Source organism: Asterias rubens, chromosome 18 (assembly GCF_902459465.1).
Source record: "Asterias rubens chromosome 18, eAstRub1.3, whole genome shotgun sequence".
Classification (NCBI taxonomy): domain Eukaryota; kingdom Metazoa; phylum Echinodermata; class Asteroidea; order Forcipulatida; family Asteriidae; genus Asterias; species Asterias rubens.
This window is the reverse complement of record NC_047079.1, coordinates 8,430,695-8,454,677: the sequence shown is the minus strand read 5'-3', so window position 1 is coordinate 8,454,677 and position 23,983 is coordinate 8,430,695. Positions and strand designations below refer to the sequence as shown.

The window sequence follows — 23,983 nt, the reverse complement described above, 5'->3', positions numbered from 1 at the left end:
TCCGGGCGAGCTTGCTATTCTAGGGGGCGAGATGACCGGTCATGGGGCGAATTTGCAGAGGGGGGCGAGCTGCCAGGGGGCGAGATCACCAGCATCTTGCGAGCTTATGTGCGCATTATTAGTCGATTGGCAGTTTAGCATTATGTTGGAACATTGCGCCGTAAAAGAAAATGCAGCTTGCGCAAATTAGAAACAAGGGCTTCACATCTTCACACCCGTCACAAGAGGGCGGTAGTGATCGATGCAAGAAAGTGTTTACCAAGCAAGCAGGACTGGCCAGGCTACTAAGGCATCAAAATCAACAATTTTCAACTCACCCTTCCAATAGTTTCGGCTACAAGATTCAGGGACAGTGTCAGTGAAAGTTCAGCTTCCTCAATAAGGTAAAAATATGAAAAATCTAGGCTTTATATCATTTTTGTCCGCACTTGTTCGTTCGTTGCCAGCCAATCAATCATAGCAATGGTGGTACGGTACCTGGACTCCGTCACGTTGAATGCAACAGATCGGAGGAGTCCAAGTCCAACCTGGGCCCATTTTCATATAGTGTAGATAGAGTATAATAAACAGAGCGGACCTGCCTTTTTTTGCTTTAAATATAGCTAAAATATCCTTGCTTAGTAAATTCAGATGACCGGCCAATAATAATAATAATAATTGTGCTAAGAAAGTCAACTGCTCCTCTTTTTCTTAAGTTAGGTCTAATCTAATTTCTTAATAAACATATCAATTCAATGATTCATTCGCAAGCAATGTATTATAATTAGTACCATTGGTAATATAACGAAATGTTAAAATGTATGATGACATATTTTTGACTAATAATAATGACATATGAAAATTTGAAATTGTGGCCAGTACTGAGTGTCTTGAGTAGATTAATCCCTCGTATGCGTAACAAATAAACAAGCAAGCTATTGTTGTGGTACTCCGCTATTTTCGTGTTTTTAAAAGCAAATGGACTGCAGCACTGGGATAACTTTCCGTATGGCGCCACCACTTTTTCACTCATTTTTACAAAAAGGGATATATCAATCAGGTAAATTAAATACTATATTATTTTATTTCGAATGAAAAAGTGGTGGCGCCATACGGAAACTTTTCCCAGCACTGGCACTGCCTTGTAACACCCCTTTTTCACACCAACTCTATGTTCTTTAATGAGCCAGCCTAATAAAAGGCTTGAACAACAAAAAGTCAGCTTCCTGTTCCCACACATGGTGCCAGTGAGAGATGATAATTAAGACAAGGAACTGGTTGTTGTAAACGAATCTCAGTGGGGATCTAGTGAATCTCACCATATGCACACAGTCCTTTCCCTATGCATGGTACAGTGTACACACTAGTATTGATGCCTAGGCAAACTACTCTGGCCCACACTACAATGTTATTAGTACAGTCAAAGAATAGAAGCATTGGGAAACAGATTACACACTAAATGAACCTAAAAAGGCAACACATAATCTAAACATCAACGTCAGTGAAATGTATAGTAGTTCAATATTAATTTCAAAGTAGACTACTCCTAAAGTAAAAATAATAATTTTAAGCTTTCTCCCTTCCCCCGTGGCAAAGTAAAGTAGTCCAAACACAAGTATTATTCCTTACTTACTACTCCAACTTCAATCATAAAAGGCTTCAATCTACGTACTCCAATGTTACAATTAATTGATTACAACACTAAGTGTTGTGTCCAATCTTTTCCTAATTCTTGGGATGTTTAGATGTTGTTTTATTGTTAAACAATCAATTAATATTTAGTGCTTCCAAGCAAACCCAACACAACAATTATTGCAATGAAAGTATCAATAAAGATGACAGCAAAAATAATCAATACATAAACACCAATAATCCATACCATTACCACTGATGAATTAATAATTTCATAATTCCTGTAAGCATAATTTAAGAACACACTTTAAATGAGCAATCACTGTTTGTGAATGAAAGTCCAATAAACTCTGTGATGTCCACCTCACAGCACAGAGGGGGGTGAGTGGGAGAATGATACAGTATGTAAGGGTGGTGTTGGCAGTTCAGTGTTAGACCTCCTTGCTCTGTGGGTTTGACCTCCTTGCTCTATGGGTTTGACCATAGAACTAGGGTACTGTAGAACTCGGGTACTGTTCTATGGTTGGACCACCAAGAACAGTGCCTTGACTATTGCTACAATTAGGCAACAGCTGCACTTAATGGAGTAGTGCACTTAAGGGTGGTCACCTGTAATGTCTACATTACATGGAAGTGATTTGGTTGGTCTGGGTATGGGATAGGCACATTTTTATAATTTATCCATGGTACTTTTGTATGACAACAAGTTACTGGGGAACACATCATCAAGTACTGCCATTTTTATTATAGGCCTTTATATAACACCCAAGCAGATCCTTGCCATTTGATTGGAGGATTGTCCGTCACGTGATAGCAAATAAAAGTACCATTGCACGCTGAGTCACTCACCGTGCTTTTTCGTTCCATCCGAAAAGTACCATTGCACGCTGCCAGCGTGCAATGGTACTTTTCGGATGGAACGAAAAAGCTGAGTAAAAACATCACTGCGTGCGCGTTGTCTTCGGTAACGCAGCAAGGCATATTAGTAAAATTACTAGCATTCGTCTTCTACAATTAAAAATTGGAGGCCTACGCTTTGTTTGTTTTGAAAGTTGTATCTTTCAATCAAAATGACAAAGATCTACTTGGATGTTATATAAAACAAATAATGAATGTTTTTCATTCGTGCAATGGTGCGAATATGTTCATTCGTTGAAAGCTGGAATGTTCCATTCAACTCGGCTCCGCCTCGTTGAATAGAACATTCCATCTTTCAACTCATGAACATATTTGCACCATTGCACTCATAAACATTCATTTTATGTGTATAATATGCTTTGGTTTACACATGGTTAGCCTACATTGTATAGGATATGTTAAGGAACGGTAACTGCCTACATTTATGTAGCTATACATTGTACATTGACTAACGCCTCAAGTGTTGAGCATGTCTTGTTTTACCTAAACAGGTTGTAAGTTATTGTGTCTGTTGACATTTTACATCAATAGTTCTTATGTAAAAGCTGATTGCTAGACCCATGGGTTTTACATTTCTAACTACATTAATGCGAATGTATGGCATCATACACTGCACACTTTCCCCCATGTATTCAGCACTACCTACAGGCAATATGACATTTTATCTTGACTGAATTTCCTGCACAGTCTCCGTGAGAGGTTTAGATCCTTGCTTTATGTTTAGATCAAGTCTCTCTGACAATGCCGTAGGGGTTTCCCCATCTCTGTCTTTCTATTCACTTCTCAATTTCAACAAGAATGGCATACAAATTTCATCAATGCACATGTTGACACAAGTCTTACACAGAATTGAATCGTCTGTGAACAATCATTTTCGTCAACATGTTTTCTGCTGCCATCTGGTTGCCTCTGTGGTCATAAAAGTTCAAGACAGATGTTTATAAAGTCAATGTCCTGCTGGCTCCAGAAGAAAGGTCTGAAAGATTACTGAGTGTACTTAGGCCTGTACTTAAAACATTTGATTTGTTTATAAAACGTACAGAGATGCTAGCAAAGGCTTAAAGGCACTGGACACTATTGAAAATTACTCAAACTAATTATCTGCATAAAGCCTTTGGTTACGAGTAATGGAGAGCTGTTGATGGTATAAAACATTGTGAGAAACGGCTCCCTCTAAAATGACGCAGTTTTCAAGAAAGAAGTCATTTTTCACGGATTTGATTTCGAGACCTCAAGTTTAGAATTTGAGGTCTCGAAATCAAGCACACAACTTGTGTTACAAGGATGTTTTTTTCTTTTATAGTTATCTCACAACTCGGCGACCAATCAAGCTCAAATTTTCACAGGTTTGTTATTTTATGCTGTTATGTTGAGATACACCAAGTGAGAAGACTGGACTATGACTATTACAAATAGTATCCAATGTCTTTAAAGGCACTGGACACTATTGGTTCACATAATTACTGCATGTGGGCCTATAGAACGAAAACATCAAATTTGTTTACAAAGCATAGGCCTACAAAGATGCTTGGAAAGCCTGAAGTTCAAAAGCTAGATACAGTGTAATGAAACAACATTGAAAGTTAATACACTTTAATGAGGCTCTCTATTAGAATATGCGGGGTGAGGGTCTTTAAAAGATAGTCCACTCTTTAAATGACTTCAAAAGCCCTAATGGGTCATTTAAAAGCATGACTTTGCACGGTCCCATCCTTCTTCCTCTTCTTCCTCTCGCTCTGCTTGAAGTGAACAGCCATTCATTGCGACTATTGCTTACATGAAGTTAGGTCACGACTATCGTTTTTTAACTATTCGTTCAATCGTGCAGCCATCAAATAGTCTCGATTACATTTTAAATTTAGAAGAAATGAAAACCTAATTCACCCTCCTAACACAAAAAAACACGATGAGATTCAATCAGATGAGTTTGTTTCTAATGACCATTCTTTTGTTTTCATTTTAATTTGATGTATGCAGGTACAGTACACCTCTCAAGTGGTCAACATCCTTTCTTGAGTCCATTAAAGGTAAGAATTTTTTTCGTAAAATGATTTCTGGTGTTAATTTGTTGTGAAGATTATTTTCAGAACTGTAATTAAAAATTTATCTTAGTGGTATCAGTTACTGCAATCAATAGTTGTCAGTATCGATTACTTTATGAATCACCATCAAGCAGAGATATTTACACATTCCCCTATTGATCCCACACCTTCCCCCATTCACACCAACCAACGTAAAGTGCTCAGTCAGGTCACGACAGCAGGCCAGCATATTCCTCCCTCATTGATTGTCTCTCAGTGTCTCGCTCGTTCGCGCCTGATGCAGACGTGCGTAGTATGCGTCGGTGCTTAATCCAAGCAGTTTCAGTGTGTGCTTTGTGGGCTGTTGGTTCGTCAGTGCTGTTGTGATCATTATAACCAGTGCTGCGTGATCTATCACTCGTGTTACTACAAGAACAGCGTAATTGCTAAAGCCAGTAAGGTAAACTTGTCAAATCCAGTGTTTATCTAATTTGTACAAGTCCTCAATATTGTGACATAATTTATACCTTGTTCCCACCCTTGATGTTTTATTCTTGTTCTCCCATCAGTGCTTTGTATCTTTTTGAAGACATAATATATATATATTTGGTTATTACTCCAAATATAATTTCCATTAAAATTTGGTATTGAATCATTGCAGGCTGTTTATGAAAATTATTTGTAACATTTTGAGAATCATGCCCCTCAAAGGAATGTGGTTAAGAGAAAGGGATATAAAACAAATATCCAATCTAAGAATCATTTCATGCGTGAAACATTTCTAAACACGGAGTAGTCTTCCTGCATCTGTGTGGACTGTAGCCTCTCCAGATTTTCGGCGAAATCTCAAAAACGCTACCATCTTTTAAAATGAAATTTTCACAGAACATAAATTTTGAAAGAGTAAGGGCACCAAGTCATTGTCTCTTTGGTAAAGTAAATTTGTAAGTTTCATGGCACCAAGGCAATGACCAGAGGGCATGGGGGCAATTGCCTTCATTGTCTCTACAAAGTACCAGGCTTGGATTGAATGCACCTTTACAAAGCTCGTTGTGACATTTTTCAAAATTTTAAAATTGGTATTGTTGCTTAATGATTCCGAACATGAGTCATCAACAAAACCCATTACCACTACCAGGACCATGGAGGATACCAGGACACAAGGTAATTGACCATGTCAATATTAATAGCAATTTAGTGTGTTCTTCTGTCTGTGTTGCTGCTATTTATTAGGCTTGTGTTTATGTGTTCAAGCAGTGTGTCATAGGACTTTTCTGTTCAATGATTTTGGACAAGGACAAACCAATTTTGTGTATGGATGCATTTAATGGATATTTTGATGAGCAAACGCAGCATTTTCCATGAACTAATTGATGGTTTGGTTGGGTACAGTGGTCTTGGGACTACCAGTGGCCACCCGTAAAGTTTAGAATGACACATAGGCCTACTGTGTGTACAGTTAAGTACGTAATATTCATTAACAAGCGTCTTATCAATTTTGTTAGAACTAGGCAGGCATAGTCCCATGAAGGGAGAGGGATACGTAGAAAAACAATGTAGACTTCATCTTTTTGGTCTGTGATCAATTAAAGGTGCAGGGACACACAGGCACTTGTTCTGCTGAAATACAGGAAAATGGAAAAGTTCCTCCTAGCCTGAATCAATATTACACAATCCTCATCTTCCTTGCCAGACAGTATTCTTTGCCCGACAGTATTCTTTGCCCTTGTTTGTACTGATTTTCTCACTTTGGGAGGTAATTGAATTCTATGAAGATGAACCCTGTTGCGGGTTGTGTCTTTAGTCGTGATGTGTGATGCCATCGGTACATCTTATTACACTTGGCTTTCAGCTGCTGTGTGTCTTTGTAAGTCATTATCAACGCAGGTTGCAAGGTGCCATGAAAATTCAATTAAATTTCCGGCACTTAACCTGTCAATACATGGTCATCTATGGAGCTATGATTAGCACAGGTTTGTGTCATCTGAATTATATAAAGGGGGTTAGAAATAAAGAGAACTTTAGAACCCTGAGACAAAAGCACCTGGACATGATTTTAAACATAATGTTCAGAGTGTTTATTTGGAAAGGTCCTGTCATGTTTCAGTTGAGAAGTTCAGAGTAGAATGTCTTTGAGCATTACAGGTTGAGCTGGGGTTAAACAAAACACTTGGATAAAAACAAAAGTTATACAAACAATTATGCATTTTATATACAAAAATGTTTGCTGACTACAACCATGTGGGAACTACGACAAAACAAATGAAACAGGTCACCGCTAAAATGAAATATTTGTACAGGGCCTGGAGTTATCAGGTTATGCCATGGGTATGTATTATTTTCAGCTTACTCTTAATAAAATAATTACTGTGGACAAGGAAAAATAGGGCATGAGCAGTTAAAAATTGAACCCTTTTAGGACCTGCACTAATTAATTTTCCCCAACATGCCTAACGAGAACCACCCTGGGCTAGTCAGCTGTACGTTTGATTAATACACCAATTATATTACATGTACCTCACCACTCACTGGTCCATTGATTGTGTGAGCATTTCCAGGCATGTAGGCCGATGCTTTGTTTTTGAAAGGGCAAGGGAACCAAGGCATTTTCTCTCTAGTGAAGGGCACCTTATGAGGAATTCTTAAATTTCTACTGGAGCATCGAGGCAATGGCATTATTTAGTCCCAGTCATTATCCAGACAAGTTCCTTTCAACCATTCACAATAGACAATAATTACATAGTCAAAATACATGCCAACACATTGAGACCGTCCTTGTTGTCGTCATTCCGGCATTGATCATGGCATTGTGATCCGGGAACTTTAAACGGGGCGCCAGGAACCTAGAGTAACAGGGTATTCATTAACGGGGTGCAAGGAACCTAGAGTAACGGGGTATTCATTAACGGGGTGCAAGAAACCTAGAGTAACGGGGTATTCATGGACCACCACTGGAACTTCCCCGGGCCCATCACATTGATTGTAAACAAGAATTCTGCTGTTTATAAAAAGGATATTAATATGATTCTTGTATATTTTAACAAATCTAAATTTTTCAATTTGCTGTGATACTGATTGCATTGACTTAAAAGGAAATAGCGAGTTAATCTGATTAAGATTGTGATCTAGATCTGTCAATTGATTTGTCAGAATTAGTTTAAATTACAGCAATGGCAGCGCTTTAAATATATCCTGGAGCTGCGTTCCTTCAACCGTGAATAACAACTGGAGGTCAGCGGGGTACATGTATTACACTGCGTCAATATTTTGATTTGGGTGGGTGGGGGGGTGGCTTGCGTCAACGTGAGGTTTTTTAATTTGGCCTGTCAAGTTGAGGCTTGATAAATGTTACACATGTTAATAATCAGTGAAAGGTTGGTCTGCCAGTGCCAAGTAATGTTAAGTATGACTGGGGATTTTTTTCATTGTTAAAAAAAATGTTATATGTCATGTGTATGTATGGCGTTCATTTAGAATTCTGCATGGTTTTATTTTCATATAGTTGGCAAGAATGGGTATCAACACACTGTCTGTTGTAACAGTTGCTTGTTTTTTTTCTGGGAAGGTGACAATATATGGTTCCGGTGGTTTTGGCTGGGGGGGGGGGCTTGCACTAGAAGAGGCATTCTCCAAATCATGCCATTGTTGGCTTGTGCGTAACGCGCTCGCCTCTCACCAAGGTGACCCTGGTTCAATACCTGGCCAGGGCCATGAGGTTGTGTGTTAGTTCTCTGCTGTGCCACGAGGGTTTTCCAGACCATCCGGTTGTCCTCCCTCTAAAAAAATTAAACATTTCAATCTCTGGCTGTGCTCCGTGGTCATAATGGGTTGATGTGGCTGGCAGCCAAAGGCGCCCTTGCATGCGTGCTTCTCGAACACGTTGTACAGCCACGTCCTTCGCAATTCAACTCTTAGCTGCGAGTAAGAATTTATAAGCCTCCCAATTCCTTTGGTGGACTGTGGATACACCACTGCTACACATCTCAATTCATGTTTCTTATTCTCAATCTGTTTTTCCTATGTTTATTTACAGCTTCATTGTACGCTCTACAGACCAATCAACCCTCACCAAAAGAACAGGTGAAATGTTTGGATGGGCAGCAACCACAAATTGAAGTAAGTGTTACATTGGCACAAGTACAACTGATCTCTTGATTTCTCTACATATTATGTAGATTGTTTGTTAAAACTGTTCCCTGATCATGAAAGTGTGGTCAACCCCGGTCACTGCTGTTTGTTTGAAGTGTGGCAATAAAAGTTGGCGTTTCATAAAATTGTATGGTTTATAGGCGCTTAGTGAAGCGCTTTTTGATGTTTTCCCTTAAACAGGTTTACAAAATTTTGTTATCTTTACATTGATTTGTTGGAAAGGAATCCAGTTACTTGTAAAATAATAAAATTAAAAGATATTTAAAACTTGTAATGTAAGGGACAAGCTCAAGGGATCAATGTTCATCAAACGCTGTTGTATAAGGCTTATTTGTTTCAAAATGCAAGTTGAGTGTTTGGTTTAATACTGCATACTATTTGGCATTGCTGAGATGACCATCCTCCACTACCAGCCAAAGAAAAACCAAAATATCTGGAAAGACAAAATAGACTTGAACCCCAAAACACTTGTTTGTTGGTCTACGAAATCAACTTCACTCGCTCACTAGATGATCCCGTGGATGTGCTTTGGTCCGTCTGAAGTTTGACCACACGATCTGCCTACCCTGTTTACACACACACTGCATTCGCACTTTATCCCGCTAGGAGATCAAAGGAGGAGGATCTCGAAAAGGGCGATCAATGCGAGATCACACTCAAGTGTGAACGCGGCACAAAAATGCTTGATCTAGCTTTCTGTATTTGATCCTCCTTGGATCCTTGTATGAGGATCAAGTGTAAACGCAGTGAAAGTGTCTAAAGTATCCATTACAGTGACAGGAGCCGTTATTGATGCAACTAGGTCTAGATGTAGTCATCTTAACTTCCAGGAATGCAGCGACACATCCTGATCAACATGAAGACATCAGCCTTTCTAATTAAGTTAAAGAGATAGAATGTTGGTAACTGTAGAAACAAGAGAGATTTATGGAGGTTATGTGATAGGGGCTGCTTAGATGTGGAATTGAATCTTCAGGATACATTACACAAGCAGTTGTTTTGAGTGGTTTATACCCGTGGTCAAAGGGTGGGACAATGCGCATGCAAATTCTACCTGCTTATAGCTTTGGTTTGAATGCACTATCTCTGCAATCTGGGGTGTTCCAAATGGTTTTATCGTCATTTTCTTATGAATTTGATCTTAGTTTAAAGTAAATTTAAAAAACACATTAACGAAATGGGTGTGGGTTAAAAAAATATATATTTCTGGTTAAAAACAATAACTCAAGTCCAGTGGTTTGCACAAAAAATTTAAAATGTTATCATTTTGTTAATAACATTATTTATAACCTTGTCTGTCAAAATCCTTCCCCTCCTCCAAAAAAAAGGTAAACCAATGAAATTAAACACAGGCCACAGGGCCATGGCCTCCATTGACCCTGGTCTTGGCCTCCATTGACCCTGGTCTTGGCCTCCATTGACCCTGGTCTTGGCCTCCATTGACCCTGGTCTTGGCCTCCATTGACCCTGGTCTTGGCCTCCATTGACCCTGGTCTTGGCTTTGGTGCCCTTCAATAACTTCTCATTGTCTTTAAGATTTTCCACTGTAATTGCCTTTGCAAACTGAACATGGCCTTGCCCTTTCCACACGTTAAAAAATGAAATTCCAAGCCTGTACTTGTCTGTAATTTTGTTACGGCAATGTCAAACTTTGGATCTGAATCCCAGATGAGGGATAAAGATGTGTATTTACAGATACCTACAGGGCCCTAGAATCTTAATCTTAGCCTCAAGAAAACATCTGATTATAATGTACAACGATAGATGCAATTTGTAAAGTTATTAGAGAAGGCTTACTCATCTGAGGCTTGTGATCCTTCAGCTTTGTGATTGTGTGGAAACCTTTGCTGTGAGGTATTTTTAAGATACACTGTACCTGCATGTACAGGCCTGAACCTTACTCGTGTAGGCAACGGAGGCGGTAATGGCCTCCGTGCCCCCTGGTCATTGCCTTGGTGCCCGTTAAATGCCCCAGTAGATATTTATAATCTCCTCATAAGGTGCCTTAATAAACGCGATGATCTTCCTGAGAAAACACACTTTTATTTTATTTTTTCTTCACTGATAAACAATATACGCCCCTGATTTTGATCAAATTTTCAATGGAACAATTTAGGTTGTAATAACTAGAGGAACGGGTTGAATGTTTACTTTAACTATATCTTCAACAAGCAATGATTTACATGCGTGTACATTGCTTTGTTATCAATCCTTTAACCATGCCCAGCATCCTAACATATCCTGGGATTTTTCCGCATAACAGAAAAAAGTTGTTACTGATCAACAGATTACACCATGAGTTGAAAGGAAATCCAATTTGAGTTTACAAATCTTGTTGATAAAAAACCTTAATACTGAATTCCCTGGATTCTTAAAAATGCCAAGAGGCACTTGATATTTGTGAGGAATAAGCCGGTGGGAATTGCTGGTCAGGAGACATGATCTTATGGGATTTTAAGACATAATCCAACGGGCAAGCTGTTCTCAAGTTGTGTATGCTCTGTCTTGGGTTTGACTGCATGATGAAGCTGTTGACACGTGCTGGATGTGATCTTCACAAAGCTGCTGCAAAAACAAGCCGTTAATGCTTTAGTTGTAACTTGAGGAAGTCACAGGGGAGTAGTAAGTTTTGTAGGACCCATGTTTGTCTTCGCTATCAGGTGACTACATGTACATAGATACAAATTTAACAAAATACAACCATTGTCTTTAAAAAGACAATAATTGGTCAATATTGAGAGAGAAAAGGATATCAAAATTGTTTCATTTTTTTAAGATAACAAGCTCATACCCGAGAACAAATCCTTCAGGGAAAGACAGTCCAAATTATTGTCGACAGAAATGAAACGGAAAGCCTACTAAATAATCATTATTACATTACTTTGATTTGAATTGCTGAAATCAGAGCCCGAAGAAATTCCTGGCAAAACATTTATTCCGACTAAATTGTGACTAACTTCATCAATTTATGTAATGGTGAAGTATATTATTAAAGCTGGGTGGTTTTATTGAGAAGCAATGAAATGATTAACTTCACTGTCGGGGTTGAGCGTGTGTAGAGATCAAATCAGTGTTATGACTAAAACAAATTATTAACAGAATTGTAAATCTAGGGCTGGAATACACGTCAAAAAAAAGGGAAAATGTTAGTTGTCTAGTCCAAATTCTGCTGTACAATAATCTAGTAGAATGATTAATGTGTGCATAGCATCACATACTAAGGTTACAGATGGGATCCTATCAAAATAACTACGCTACCACATAAAGTTCTGAGGTATGGTATAGCTATTTGATTGCGTGCAGCTCTCGTGACATGAATAATAAACTGTAAAATGTGGCACTTTTCAAATTTTCATACAGCAGTCTTACTGTTTAAAATAGTGCATCGTTAATCACAAATGTCTTGAATATTGAGATGTTTGATTTATTTGTGTTTGGCTTGGAGTTTTCTTGCTTGGATGCGTCTGCATTTCATCATCAGAGCTGAAAGAATGAAGTCAGAACTCAGCCCAAAGGCAAATCTTCTTTTCAGCCTGGAGAAAATTCCACATGTCTTCAGTGAGGGAACAAATCCCTGAATTAAATTATGGGAGGGCAGCTCTCTGTGTTTTAGATGAGGACAATTTGATTTGTGGCTTAGGGGTAGGGGTAATCAGTCACATGGTGTGATTATGGGAGGTGATTGTACATATTATGATTGGCTGACTGGATGGGTGGTCAGGATGTACAGCAGATGAGAGAGAGAGGGCTCAGATATTCACAAGAGCTTGGAGGGAGCGTAGAGCAAGGAGAGCAGCTAGTCAGGGGATTAACGCTGGTGTGCTAGGAAGCAGTGTTGATGATATAGGGCCATGATAAAGGATCAGCGTACTTAGTGTGTCAAGAAGAAAGAAATATAGGTAGGTGAGTAACCTGTCTTGGTTGAGAGGGAGGGCGATGATATTAAAAAAAAACATGTATTTGTTAATTCCATTAACAGGCAATGCAAAATGGATTGTAATTGTGTAGAACGAACACAATGTGTTATGACATCACATGTCAGTAAATGATTGTTTATGTTTGAGAGGATACAAAACATACACCAAATTAGAAACAACAAGTTAATTTTATCTATCTACACTTTTAATAGTCTCAGCCAAATGCATTATATAATAAATTTCAGACATGAGGTTTTAAATATTAATAAGCTACATGTACAATTTAATGTGGATCAATTAGGCGTTAAGCTCAGGATGCATTATTGAAATACAACTACTTTGGTAAGCTGCTGTTTAAAGGAGCATTCCAAAATTGTTTTGTTTTTGTCGCTAATAATAACACATTTTGCATATATATAACATTGCTTTAAAAAATGAATTAAATACTCACTGAGCAATCAACTTCTAACAGCAAACAAGTTTTTATTATTTCTCTTTCAATTTGACATTTTAGACAGATATATTTGAAGGGATGTTTTCTACCAGCATTAGACCATTCCATTTCTACCCAATTCAGTATGTTCCTTTAAGTTGCTCTGATAGAAATACAAATCAAGTCAAAATGCGTACAATATTGTCCTTCTCATTAAACATGTGGTCAATAAAGATTTTCATTTACTGATTATGAGGATTAATATATGTTGGCTGAATTAAATCTCATTGGAAAGTCTGATGATCCCCCTCTATTTTCGGACATTTTTCAAACACTACATGTATATGCTTTGTCGCAGAGTATTTAGCCTCTATGCTTCAACAAGAGGAATGTAGTGGCATGTTCAGCTCCCCCCCCCCACCAACAGCTAATTGTCAACTAAATTGAGTTCTTTTTTTTTGAAAATGATGCTACAACCATAAAATAACTATACATGCTTGTTGTTTGATTCCCTTTGACGTCATCACACTATTTTATTGTTTATTCTAAGTATTGTGTGCCCAGTTTGAACATTTGCACGCAGAACAATTAATTACCTTTTGCTTATGCGCATGTACATATACCAGCTTACTCCCAGAATGATTAATGAAATAACTTCTTCTCCCAACTACAGTACACACAGACATTAACTTGTTAAACATGTACAAAGTCTGCCCCAACTTATTTCAGGTTTTTATATCATAAAAGAATACACTTTGTAATTACAATTAGCTACAGATTATTATAATATTATATCCAAAACCAAGAAAAATGTTAACGACTTCTAGAGGATGATTCTTATACTTATTTATCACTTACAAAAAAACTGAGTTGTTTGAAAATGTCAGCCTTGGTATACAGTTTGAGTGAACTAGTGGTAGACGTTGTAGGCTTTAACCGAGGGACCTTGAACTAGTTGTACCCCACACTGTAGTTTCATGATTTGAACTTAGTGAAAAAAAGGAAATAAAAATAAAAACAAATGAGTACAAACCAATTAGGTTTTCAAACAATTAAGTTCATTAATCTTACGAATGTTGTGCAAACAGTCTTCAAGGCATTGTTAATTTTTTTCAAATCTGGGTACTTGACACGTATGTAAACAAGGGTAAACATGTATTTGCTTTCCAATTACATGTAGATTTTAAATCTGGGTACTTGACACGTATGTAAACAAGGGTAAACATGTATTTGCTTTCCAATTACATGTAGATTTTAAAAAGAATGCGGCGGTAGTTCTACCAGTTTTTTTTCTTCACAGTTTTAGTCAGAACAAAAATATAGGACTGTAATAGAACAATTCCTGTAGATGCCTTTTGTAGATGAGGGAGCCCTCTCGGTGTGGATGATCTATTGTCCTTCGCGAGACATTGAGGGAGCCCTCTCGGTGTGGATGATCTATTGTCCTTCGCGAGACATTGAGGGAGCCCTCTCGGTATTGATGATCTATTGTCCTTCGCGAGACATTGAGGTAGCCCTCTTGGTGTGGATGATCTATTGTCCTTCACGAGACATTCCAGCTTTGGAGTTGAAGTGTTGATACAGAGACCAGTTGGCAATCACAAGGTGAATCTAATAAAACAGGAAAAAAAAACAGATTACATGTTGGATTAGCTGCCAACTTAATGCATTATTTCTATCAAAACAGTGGTAAATCTATCGCAATCTTCATATTGGTTTGTTAATTACATGTATCTTCCCAGGCTGTCAAATTGGTGGTCAATGGGCTAACAGGTGACCTGACTATTGAATTATTTACCACTCTTTATATTGTTTTCAAGGAAGCGCCATAAGATAAATGACGAAGAAACATGTTGTTATCTGATCTCTCTTTAATTAGTATAATCCAAGAAATATTGAAAGATCTTCTCATTATGGCTTACATTCCAGATGGCTCTAAGGACATACCAGACCAGTAAGAAGAGGAAGTAAGGCTCATTAGCCAGTCCCTGTAAGGAAATAAATAAGACAGTTGTTACAAGCATAGTCTTGCAGTTCATATCAGCACCTCACCAATCTTAAACTTGTTGAGGGTTGTCTGGTCTAGAATACCGATAGGGTAAGAATGGAGTAGATTCATTTGATTTCACTTCTGTTTTTGTGAAAGCTTCAAAATGCAAAATCCCACAAAAACAAAATCTATCTTTTAATCAGTACATCCCTGCAGGGGTGTACTGAAAACCTATCGTTTCAGCTAATTATGTTAAATTTGTACACATCCCACAGAGCAGTCGTTAACAATAGCAAGGCAACACCAACATATTGTGACAAAGCACTGTATACTCGCTGCTTTCCTGAGTGTTCAGTGTATTGTTTAAAGAATGCCTTTAATTATTTTAAGTGGAATGTTACATTGTATTTGCTTAGTCAAAGCACAGATTGTTTCACCACAAAGTATTTTGGAGAGTCAGATGAGAGAGATTTTGTTTCAGGCGTATTGTACATTGAACCTAAAGGCTGGATATTTCAATGTTTTTTGCTTGTGGAGTACATGAATGCAAATTTTGGTCACGATATTTGTTTGGTTTTTATTGCGGGGGCAAAAAGTCTGCTGCAGTTCTGAAATTACTTTGCAGTAGCCAGGTTGCATTTTCAGCTGTGTGTACATAAAGGATGCAAAGTTTGCCGCACTTACCGACCTTGCAATGCATACTAAAATCCGTTTTGCAATGTGCTAATCTTGTGAAGCCACCAGTTTGGTGGTAAAACTGAGTGGGACAAGACATGTACATGGATGTTGACAGAATAGAATCTTTACAAAATTGATCTTGTTCTCAACAACCAAAGTTAACAAAATAAACCTCTAGCAATGTCTTCATCATGTTGTGTTTTTCCCACTATCTTTTTTTCTTTTCCTGGCAGTGTTTTCAGCATGTTAATTGTGTAGTTCTATGACACATCGCTAATGCGCCCGTAACCTGATAGAAGACCAAACAGAACAGCCCGACAGATTGTCTTTCCGATTCCCCGCAGGCAAAAGGACAAGCTGTCCGTTTGTCCCTCGACCCTCTAGTCTAATCCATCGCGACAAAACACTTTACCAGCCATTATTAGCATCTTGTAAAGGTGCTTATTATTTATTGTTCAGGTCTTCAATTCCCACAGAAGCTCTTGAATTCATGCATAGGAATCAGGTCATGTGAAAAAGGGAGATTGTCGTCAATACCAACTACAGTGATCTATAGGGTGAAACCCAGCCCTTTTATCTTTCGTTATTCAAATATCTGCAAATAATCAGTTTTATTTCCAAATACTCTTTGTTTATGACCTGACACACTGGATGTGGGCAGCTTAAATTAATTTGATTTGCATTTGAACATTTGTTATTGTCTTTGCGGGATCTGGTCTCCCTTTGATATTTTAAGGGAGCTCCAATTGATCGCCCTTGCCTCCTTTGATCAACCTTGCTGGATCAAGTGTAAATGCAGTCAAAGACTCTGCTAGGGTTGAATTGTAAACCATTTGAGGGGAGGGATGTGTTTTCAACAACCCTTTGAGAAAGAAGACTCTGCTAGGTTTAAATTGTAAACCATTTGAGGGGGTGTGTTTTCAACAAGCCTTTGAGAAAGAAGACTCTACTAGGGTTGAATTGTAAAACATTTACCTGGAGTTGGTCCTCAGTGATGACCCCTAGGTAGATAATACATCCAAGTTCAAACACTGTACCGATGGCCAAGACAACACTGAAGAATGCCGCAGACCCTGCGCTGTACTGTTAAAGTCAATCATACACAATTCACATTGGTTAAACAAATTTTGCATAAGTTTGGAAAATCATTTCATTAAGCTACATGTACATGTACACACATTTCTTTTACAGTGACTGTAAAAGAATGGAACTTTTATTGTTTACAAGGACATTTTATAATGTAAAACCTGAAGTAAAATGTCGCTTAAATTCAAAATTTAAAAGTTCCATTTATTAGTCACACTATAATTTTCATGAAAGCGTATCACAAGAAGTCTGAACTGCCTTTGTAAATCATGAGATGAGAAGTAGTCCTTTAAAATTCAAGTACATGTTGTTATCATGTTGGACATGGCCAATATTGGTTTTAACGTTGGACATGGCCAATATTGGTTTTAACGTTGGACATGGCCAATATTGGTTAGCGGTAACCCAAGGCAGACTAGGTTTGCTTTTCATCTTGGTACTCCAAAGTAGGTCAAAGGATTCTCATCAGCCGCAGTGCAACCTAGATACCAGAATAAATTTTCTCCGATATTGTGAGTTTGATTAACTTTAGACCTGATGTAGTACTCAGGTAGATTTGGAAATGTTTTTCAAAGTATGTATTTTTTCATGTTTCATGAACATTGCGCTTAACCTGCTCTAGCTAAGCATGCATTCTGTTGGGCTGGAAAGGTGCACTGTCCACACTCTATAATATTATAAGTAATTATGTATGTTTACCCCACAAAGTTACACAAACAAGACTAGAAATGATTAAAACCAACACACGACAAATAAGAAGAACAAACATAACAAGAAAACATGTTAGGAATAACACAAAAATATAGACGTGTCATTCATTTTTGATTCCAGACTCGTTTTGGGCCTTCTTTATCTTTGGGAACTTACGCAAAATGCTCCAATGAACAAGACGATTGAGATGAACACCATGACAACGCCATGTAGACCAATCACTAGGTAGAGCAGAACCAAAATGGCTGTCAAAGAGAACAAAACTTGTAAGTTGTGGACAGTGAACACAAACAACATTTGGAACACAGCTGTCAAAGAGAACAAAACTTATAAGTTATGGACAGTGAACAAAAATAACATTTGGAACAAAGCTGTTTTAGAAAACAAAACTTATAAGTTATGGACAGTGAACAAAAATAACATTTAGAACACAGAGGGCTACAAATCTACAATGTTGCAACACACCATGTTCTGCAGCCCATGTTAGGTTGTGGGTTCGAATCCCACATGAGTAACTGCCCACTTGATATGTTTTCATCGGCCTACAGAGTTATAAATGCAAGTTTCAGCAGAGATGGGGACAAATAAGCCTGATCAATCAAAGCTGTTATTATTTAAAACCAAAAAACTAAATTGCACTTAAATTCAGTCAATCTTTTATCTTTTTTTAAAGACATTGATTCTGCATTAAACATGTATAGTTCAGTAGTGCAACACTAAATGAAAACCACATTGTAATATAAAAACTCTATCCAGTGTTATTTTCACACTACTCTGACTACAGCATACACATTATTATTGTAGTGTGTATGTATTTAGCCGTTCTTAAGTCTAACAAAAAGCTGGATTTGTCCGCGACCATCGGCACTCTGTCAGCCGCAGGCACTGAGTTGGCCTCTAATGCAAATACATGTAGCTGGATGGAGGAAGGAGGGGCTGTTGTGCAGCCATGATGGTGTTTGCCATTGCATTAGATCAAGATCATGTTCACGTAGTCGTACTCATCCTGAATTATAATATCTGGGTAATTGATGGATGATATTTATTATGCCATTTGGACTATTACTGGAACGTAGTATTTTCTTTTACTTATTAATGGGTGTTGACTTGATTGAATAATGTGCTTCTATGTTTTTAAAATAACAAACCAAGTTAATATTAAAATGGTTCATCAAAATTGTACAACAGGTGCTGTAGCTATTACTCAAAATCGTTCATACCACTTGAGGCCTACAATCCAATACAATGAGATGAGTGGGCTAAACAAGGTTGGCAGCATCTTTTCACCTGAGCAAACTGGTTCCATTTTGTAATGCTCCAGAAATTCTCATAAAAATTCCATGACTTGGGGTCTCACAAATCGTTTGTTTTGAGGAGACACCATTTTAAAAAAGTCTAGACTTACAATCACGGAGAGCAGATGTCTGAAACTCATTACCACGCTGGAGGAGTAGGAGAAGACCCCAGATGTAGAGTAGAGCTGTAGCTCCTGATACCAGCTGAAATTATAACAACTAACAAGTGAACAGATTTCAAATGTCTTTTTTTTTTCTTCAATTTTTTTACAATATTATTTGCTCATAAAATAGTAACAATTCTTGTCCAAACCATAACTTCCTGTCAAAAACTAAAAACTAGGTTTATTTGTTCATCAGACCATGGAGGTAGATCAAACTTAAATTTATTTCCGTAAGTCGATCAGATTAAAAGTAAATAATTCATCTTTCTGATATTGACTGTCCAATGCCTTTCTTGAGAAATTTTTCTTTGTGCTTTGGGACCTAATAATGACTGTACGATTATGCCGTACAATTGGAGTGTAGTGATGAGGGAGGATAGTATTTCAAAATAACTAGGCTGCATGATCCTCATCATAGCTTTCATCACACAGTGGGCGCTGGGGTCATTACTGGCTAGTGTTGACAATGAAGTTTATGATTGTACAGGGTACGTACATGAGCACAGAGATCATCACTTTAATTTCTGAGCCATTTGGTTTAAAATATTATAATCTCCCTTTTTTCTGGCACTAATTTGCTTCACATGTTTATAGGCCTATACTTAAACATCACATGTTCCTTAAAAAGTTTGTTTTAACAATTTGATTACTTTTCAATCAACAACATGTAAGTGACACACCCATGATGAATGTGTCCTCAATAACACATGACCCCATCTCTGTAATAAAAACATATGCAAACTTTCATTTCTCTAAACAAGAAATCCCTGTTTATTTGAGTCAACTTACCAGGAATAAAATGGTTGAAAACAGTGTTCCCTTGCGTAGTGGTACACAGCAGAAGCAATGCTGATCCAAAATAGCCATTTTGCTGTCTTAACCCTCCACCAACTGTTTGGAAGTTTTGCGTTTTGGAACGGAATATAAGAACGTACATGTATCTCAGAACGAAGCAATCCGAAGTCGCCTGCAGTCCTATTGTGATGACTGTACTGTGTTAGTGTGTGCATTAGGGTGTAGTCAACAACCCCACCTATAGTAGCCATAACTTGCAATCAATTGTGCATGAAGTTCTATTTCTTTTTAGCTTGTTCAATGACCTTCCTTTCTTGTTTTGCATATGAAACGAAACATAACAAAGCCATTTTGGCAACAGGTTTTCTCTGTAAACAGGATTGCCTGAGTACCACCTGTACATGTATGGATTTTATAGATTGATCACAATACTTTGGTGCCTCTGCCATTCCATCCTTATGCTCAAGTGAATTCATGTCCCTTTCTTCGTTGACGTTGGCCGATTGTCAGCAACTGATTGCTTCTTAATGATTTTATTTGGAATTCTTTGTAACAAACATTCAAAGATTGTGTAAGAACTGTCAGTCAATTTAATTGAGGCATTGTTATTATGTTTAAGAAAGTTTGTGCCATTGATAAGACGATAGGAAGACTTTCACGACATACATTAGACAAAAATTTATATTTAAAAGATGTAACGGTTAAAATGTTCAATCCCTAGTTTGTTTTTCTCAACTAAATGCTGTCTGCTTATTTGCTCGATAGACATATTTGTATAGAGAAACACCCAAAATAATTTAAATCTTAAGTGTTATTTTTTTTTTTTTTCTGGTGGGGTCACAGACGTCCCTCCAAATCCTGGAAAGCCGGGGGCATTATTACACAAAATGTCACTTCACCGCTGGGCTACTTCCAAATGTGAACCACATTGCCTGTCTATACAAACAATGAATAGAGGAATGAATAAACCCTCAACAAAAATGTTACATAGGAGTAAAATGCGATAACTTCGTCTCCAATATGTAGATTATTTTTATTTATTTTGGTTTTTACCCTTATGCACCGATGTGTGTTAAGCACTGTATACTTGGTTCTTACCCGAGTTCTGTGAAAAAATCACAGGCATAGTATGCCTGTGATTACTTGGGTGGGATTTGAACCCACGACCTTTGCAATTCTAGAGAAGTGCCCGGTGTCAAAATGCAGATCGAATCACATGTTTAGCAGCAGGTACTGCAAACGATGTAAAATTTGCACCGGGGATAAAGAACCAAATTTGGTTTTTACCCATATACACCGATGTGTTTATTTTTGTCCAGTATTGAAGAGTACTCTGATGTTTTTTTTTTTTCTTCTTTCTATATTTCCAGGTTTCACACGTTTGCATTAGAGTTTGACCTGAGGCATTACAGCTTCCTCTTTTGAAGGATCTGAGGATGTGCTGACTGGCAACTGATGCTTCTATAATCCATCCAAATTTTCAAGTTATTTATCGAGGTGTTTAAACAATGTTGAGGCACACAGAAGAGCTGAGTGGAAGCTTAGAAAGCTTAAATCAACTAGATATGCACGAAAAACTTGAGAAGCATCAAAAGAGACGATTAAGTTGCCCTCAAATTGCCTTCACATCCACTCTGCTGCCAACGGGACTTACTGGCAAGAAATCACTCTTAGAGGATGTAGGGACGCAGAGATTGGAAGCAACGGCCGAAGTACCCCAAGAGGCTGAGGATAATGTGTTTGCTGATGCAGTGGAAGCTGTCTTACTTAAGGACGGGTATGGGGGTGATGCTGGTTTTGAGGATGAAGAAGATTGCCGTCAACATACAGACTTCCTGCTTAGCGTGATGGAATCACAACAACGTAAGAGACGAGGAAGTTCCAAGTCGCATTGGGATGAGAGTGAAGAAGAGGAAGATAAGATAGATGAAGATGTCGAGAGTGATCTCGATAAAAGGATTCTATGGGCTGCTGAGAATAACGAGATTGAAATAGTCAAGGATTTACTTAGTCATCAAGAAGCATTGATTGATTCCAAAGATGAAGATTATTACACACCGTTACATCGCGCAGCATATAATGGACATACTACAATGGTAGAGTTATTACTACAACATAAAGCTAATGTCAATGCTAAAACTGAGGATGGATGGTGTCCATTGCATTGCGCTGCGCGATGGAACAATGCATCTGTAGTATCGATTCTTTTACAGAATGGTAGCGATATCAATGCTCAGACCAATGGAGGACAAACAGCGCTTCATTTAGCTGCTTCTAATAACGAGGCCAAGGAGAGTTTAGAATTACTGTTAATGAATCGTCATATAAATGCTAGCATCGTAAACGCAGCAAATGAGAAGCCGTATGACATCGTAAAAAGAGTCGGTCGTCTGTCTTATTTATTTGAGATGACTGAGGATGGCATGCAGCCATCTACGAGCTGATGTTCTCGTCTGATTCAACAAGCTCAGGGTGATTGGACAGGAAACAAAACAACCAAAAATATTTGTGGCGTGTTTGTTTAAAATGTAATTTGTATACAATTGTGGTGCAAAAAACATTAGTCCTCAGTATCTTCCACAAATCTTGGATCACCATTGGTGATTATTTGTTGTATACTAAACCTCCACCTGTGATGCCATGCTGGTGTTCCATCATGATGGCGCAATAGCTACTTTCAACAATATCATGACATTTGTGGGAAATAATGGAGCGCTAGAATAATGTATGATATAGCATGACATCACATGTGCGCTTGGTGTATGCACCATTTGTGGGTAGGAATGGCACTCGGGCTTGACCCTCAGGCCATTCCTACACACAAATAGCGCGTACCTCGTGCATTATCATATCTTTCTTTCAAGAACATATACATGAAAAAACAAATAATTTGGGTTGAACAAAGAAAAATCTACTAGAGTGGGACTCAAACCAATGACCTCCAGATTAACCTGCCGGCGCTCCATCAACTGAGCTATCTAGCCTTATGTTACCGGTCTCCCCATTTTGTCAATATTTTTGTTCGGGGTGCAAGTCAGTAAACCAGAATAATGAAGACAAGTCGTCGGGATGTTGTACATATTTGGTTGATTGTTATGGCACAGGAGATCGCAGAATCTTATTTAGAGATCTTAAGACGGATGGAGTTGACCTTACAATGAGCGCAGCAATCAACCAAACAACTTTAGATTCAGTCTGTAAAAATAACCGTAAATGGTAGGGGTAATGATCAGAGACTTTATCTAATTACAAAAACATGTGGGGGCTTTTAATGCAACAACCTCATCACCAGCTGTAATGGAGGGCATATTCTATTAAGCTTACTGTCTGCCAAATTTAAGAAGGTTTCAAGGGACCATGCTGGGTTCAATCAGGTAGTCTTTTCTCTATGGTCCAAATGCACCATTGGCAAGAACGAGAACCTATAGGTAGCGGAATGTTTGTATCAAAGGGACACATTGCCCTGGATTGGGCGAGTTGGTCTATGAAAAGTGTTTGAAAACTGTTTGTTATCAAATGCATACATGGTTAGAAAATAATGATAACATAAAATAAATATGCCTCAAAATTGCAAGGTTTTCCTTTTATTTTGCCATATTTTGGAGTCAAACGTTTGTCTTCATAAAATGGCATGCCGTGTTAGTTCACATGGAAAACCGTGCAATCTCAAGGCATTTTTGTGTGGATCAGTATATTCTACTTTTAAAACATCTTTCCAACAATATGCATTTTATAACAAACGGTTTTCAAACTCGCCCGACCAAGGCAACGTCTCCCTTTAAGATTGTACAACCTGGAAATGATTGCGCCCTTCATTGTACAGTACTGATTACATGTTTATTAGTTGTTGCAGTGAAAGCTTGTGCACGTTTTTGGAATTAGTCTATAAGTGCTGCCACTACCATTGTTTTAGCTATCAGCCTGTTAGGGCTACGTCTATGATTGTCTGATAATAAAATGTGAAATGCTCTTCTAACATGTCTAAAAGGCTTTTAAATTTATGATTGTACTTTATGTACAGTATACACATGCATGATGGAGTGACCTTGCTTAAAGGCACTGGACACTTATGGTAATTACTCAAATTAATTTTTAGCATAAAAAACTTACTTGGTAACGAGCAATGGTGAGCTGTTGATAGTATACAATATTGTGAGAAATGGCTCCCTCTGAAGTAACGTAGTTTTAAAAAGAAAGTAATTTCTCATTGAAATG

General features: G+C 37.9%; 2 protein-coding genes across 8 annotated transcripts; one reads left to right on the top strand and one right to left on the bottom strand.

Moving 5' to 3' along the window:
- Positions 1-235: 235 nt before the first annotated feature.
- On the top strand, positions 236-22,715 carry LOC117302281 (ankyrin repeat domain-containing protein 49-like). 7 transcript variants are annotated; one of them, XM_033786150.1, is made up of 5 exons: positions 236-383; positions 4,507-4,556; positions 5,660-5,714; positions 8,584-8,666; positions 21,139-22,715. In XM_033786150.1, the coding sequence occupies exon 5, from the start codon at positions 21,277-21,279 to the stop codon at positions 22,210-22,212; it is 936 nt and encodes a 311-aa protein (XP_033642041.1). In that variant the 5' UTR covers positions 236-383; positions 4,507-4,556; positions 5,660-5,714; positions 8,584-8,666; positions 21,139-21,276; the 3' UTR covers positions 22,213-22,715. The 7 variants fall into 7 exon arrangements, with proteins under 7 accessions (XP_033642041.1, XP_033642038.1, XP_033642039.1 ...); XM_033786147.1 differs by lacking the exon at positions 5,660-5,714; XM_033786148.1 differs by lacking the exons at positions 236-383; positions 5,660-5,714 and adding an exon at positions 3,857-3,875.
- LOC117302282 lies at positions 12,800-19,979 on the bottom strand. The gene is made up of 6 exons (XM_033786155.1): positions 19,763-19,979; positions 18,920-19,013; positions 17,671-17,759; positions 16,693-16,800; positions 14,972-15,037; positions 12,800-14,660 (listed from the first exon to the last, which is right to left on the bottom strand). The coding sequence occupies exons 1-6, from the start codon at positions 19,838-19,840 to the stop codon at positions 14,583-14,585; spliced, it is 513 nt and encodes a 170-aa protein (XP_033642046.1). The 5' UTR covers positions 19,841-19,979; the 3' UTR covers positions 12,800-14,582.
- Positions 22,716-23,983: the final 1,268 nt, after the last annotated feature.

Excerpts from the sequence above, each read along its gene's own strand:
- LOC117302281 (XM_033786147.1), top strand. The coding sequence starts at position 21,277 with ATGTTGAGGCACACAGAAGAGCTGAGTGGAAGCTTAGAAAGCTTAAAT.
- LOC117302282 (XM_033786155.1), bottom strand. The coding sequence starts at position 19,840 with ATGGCTATTTTGGATCAGCATTGCTTCTGCTGTGTACCACTACGCAAG. Across the intron at positions 15,038-16,692 it reads TCACTGAGGACCAACTCCAG|GGACTGGCTAATGAGCCTTA; the intron begins GTAAATGTTTTA and ends ATTTCCTTACAG. Across the intron at positions 14,661-14,971 it reads TCCTTAGAGCCATCTGGAAT|ATTCACCTTGTGATTGCCAA; the intron begins GTAAGCCATAAT and ends CTGTTTTATTAG.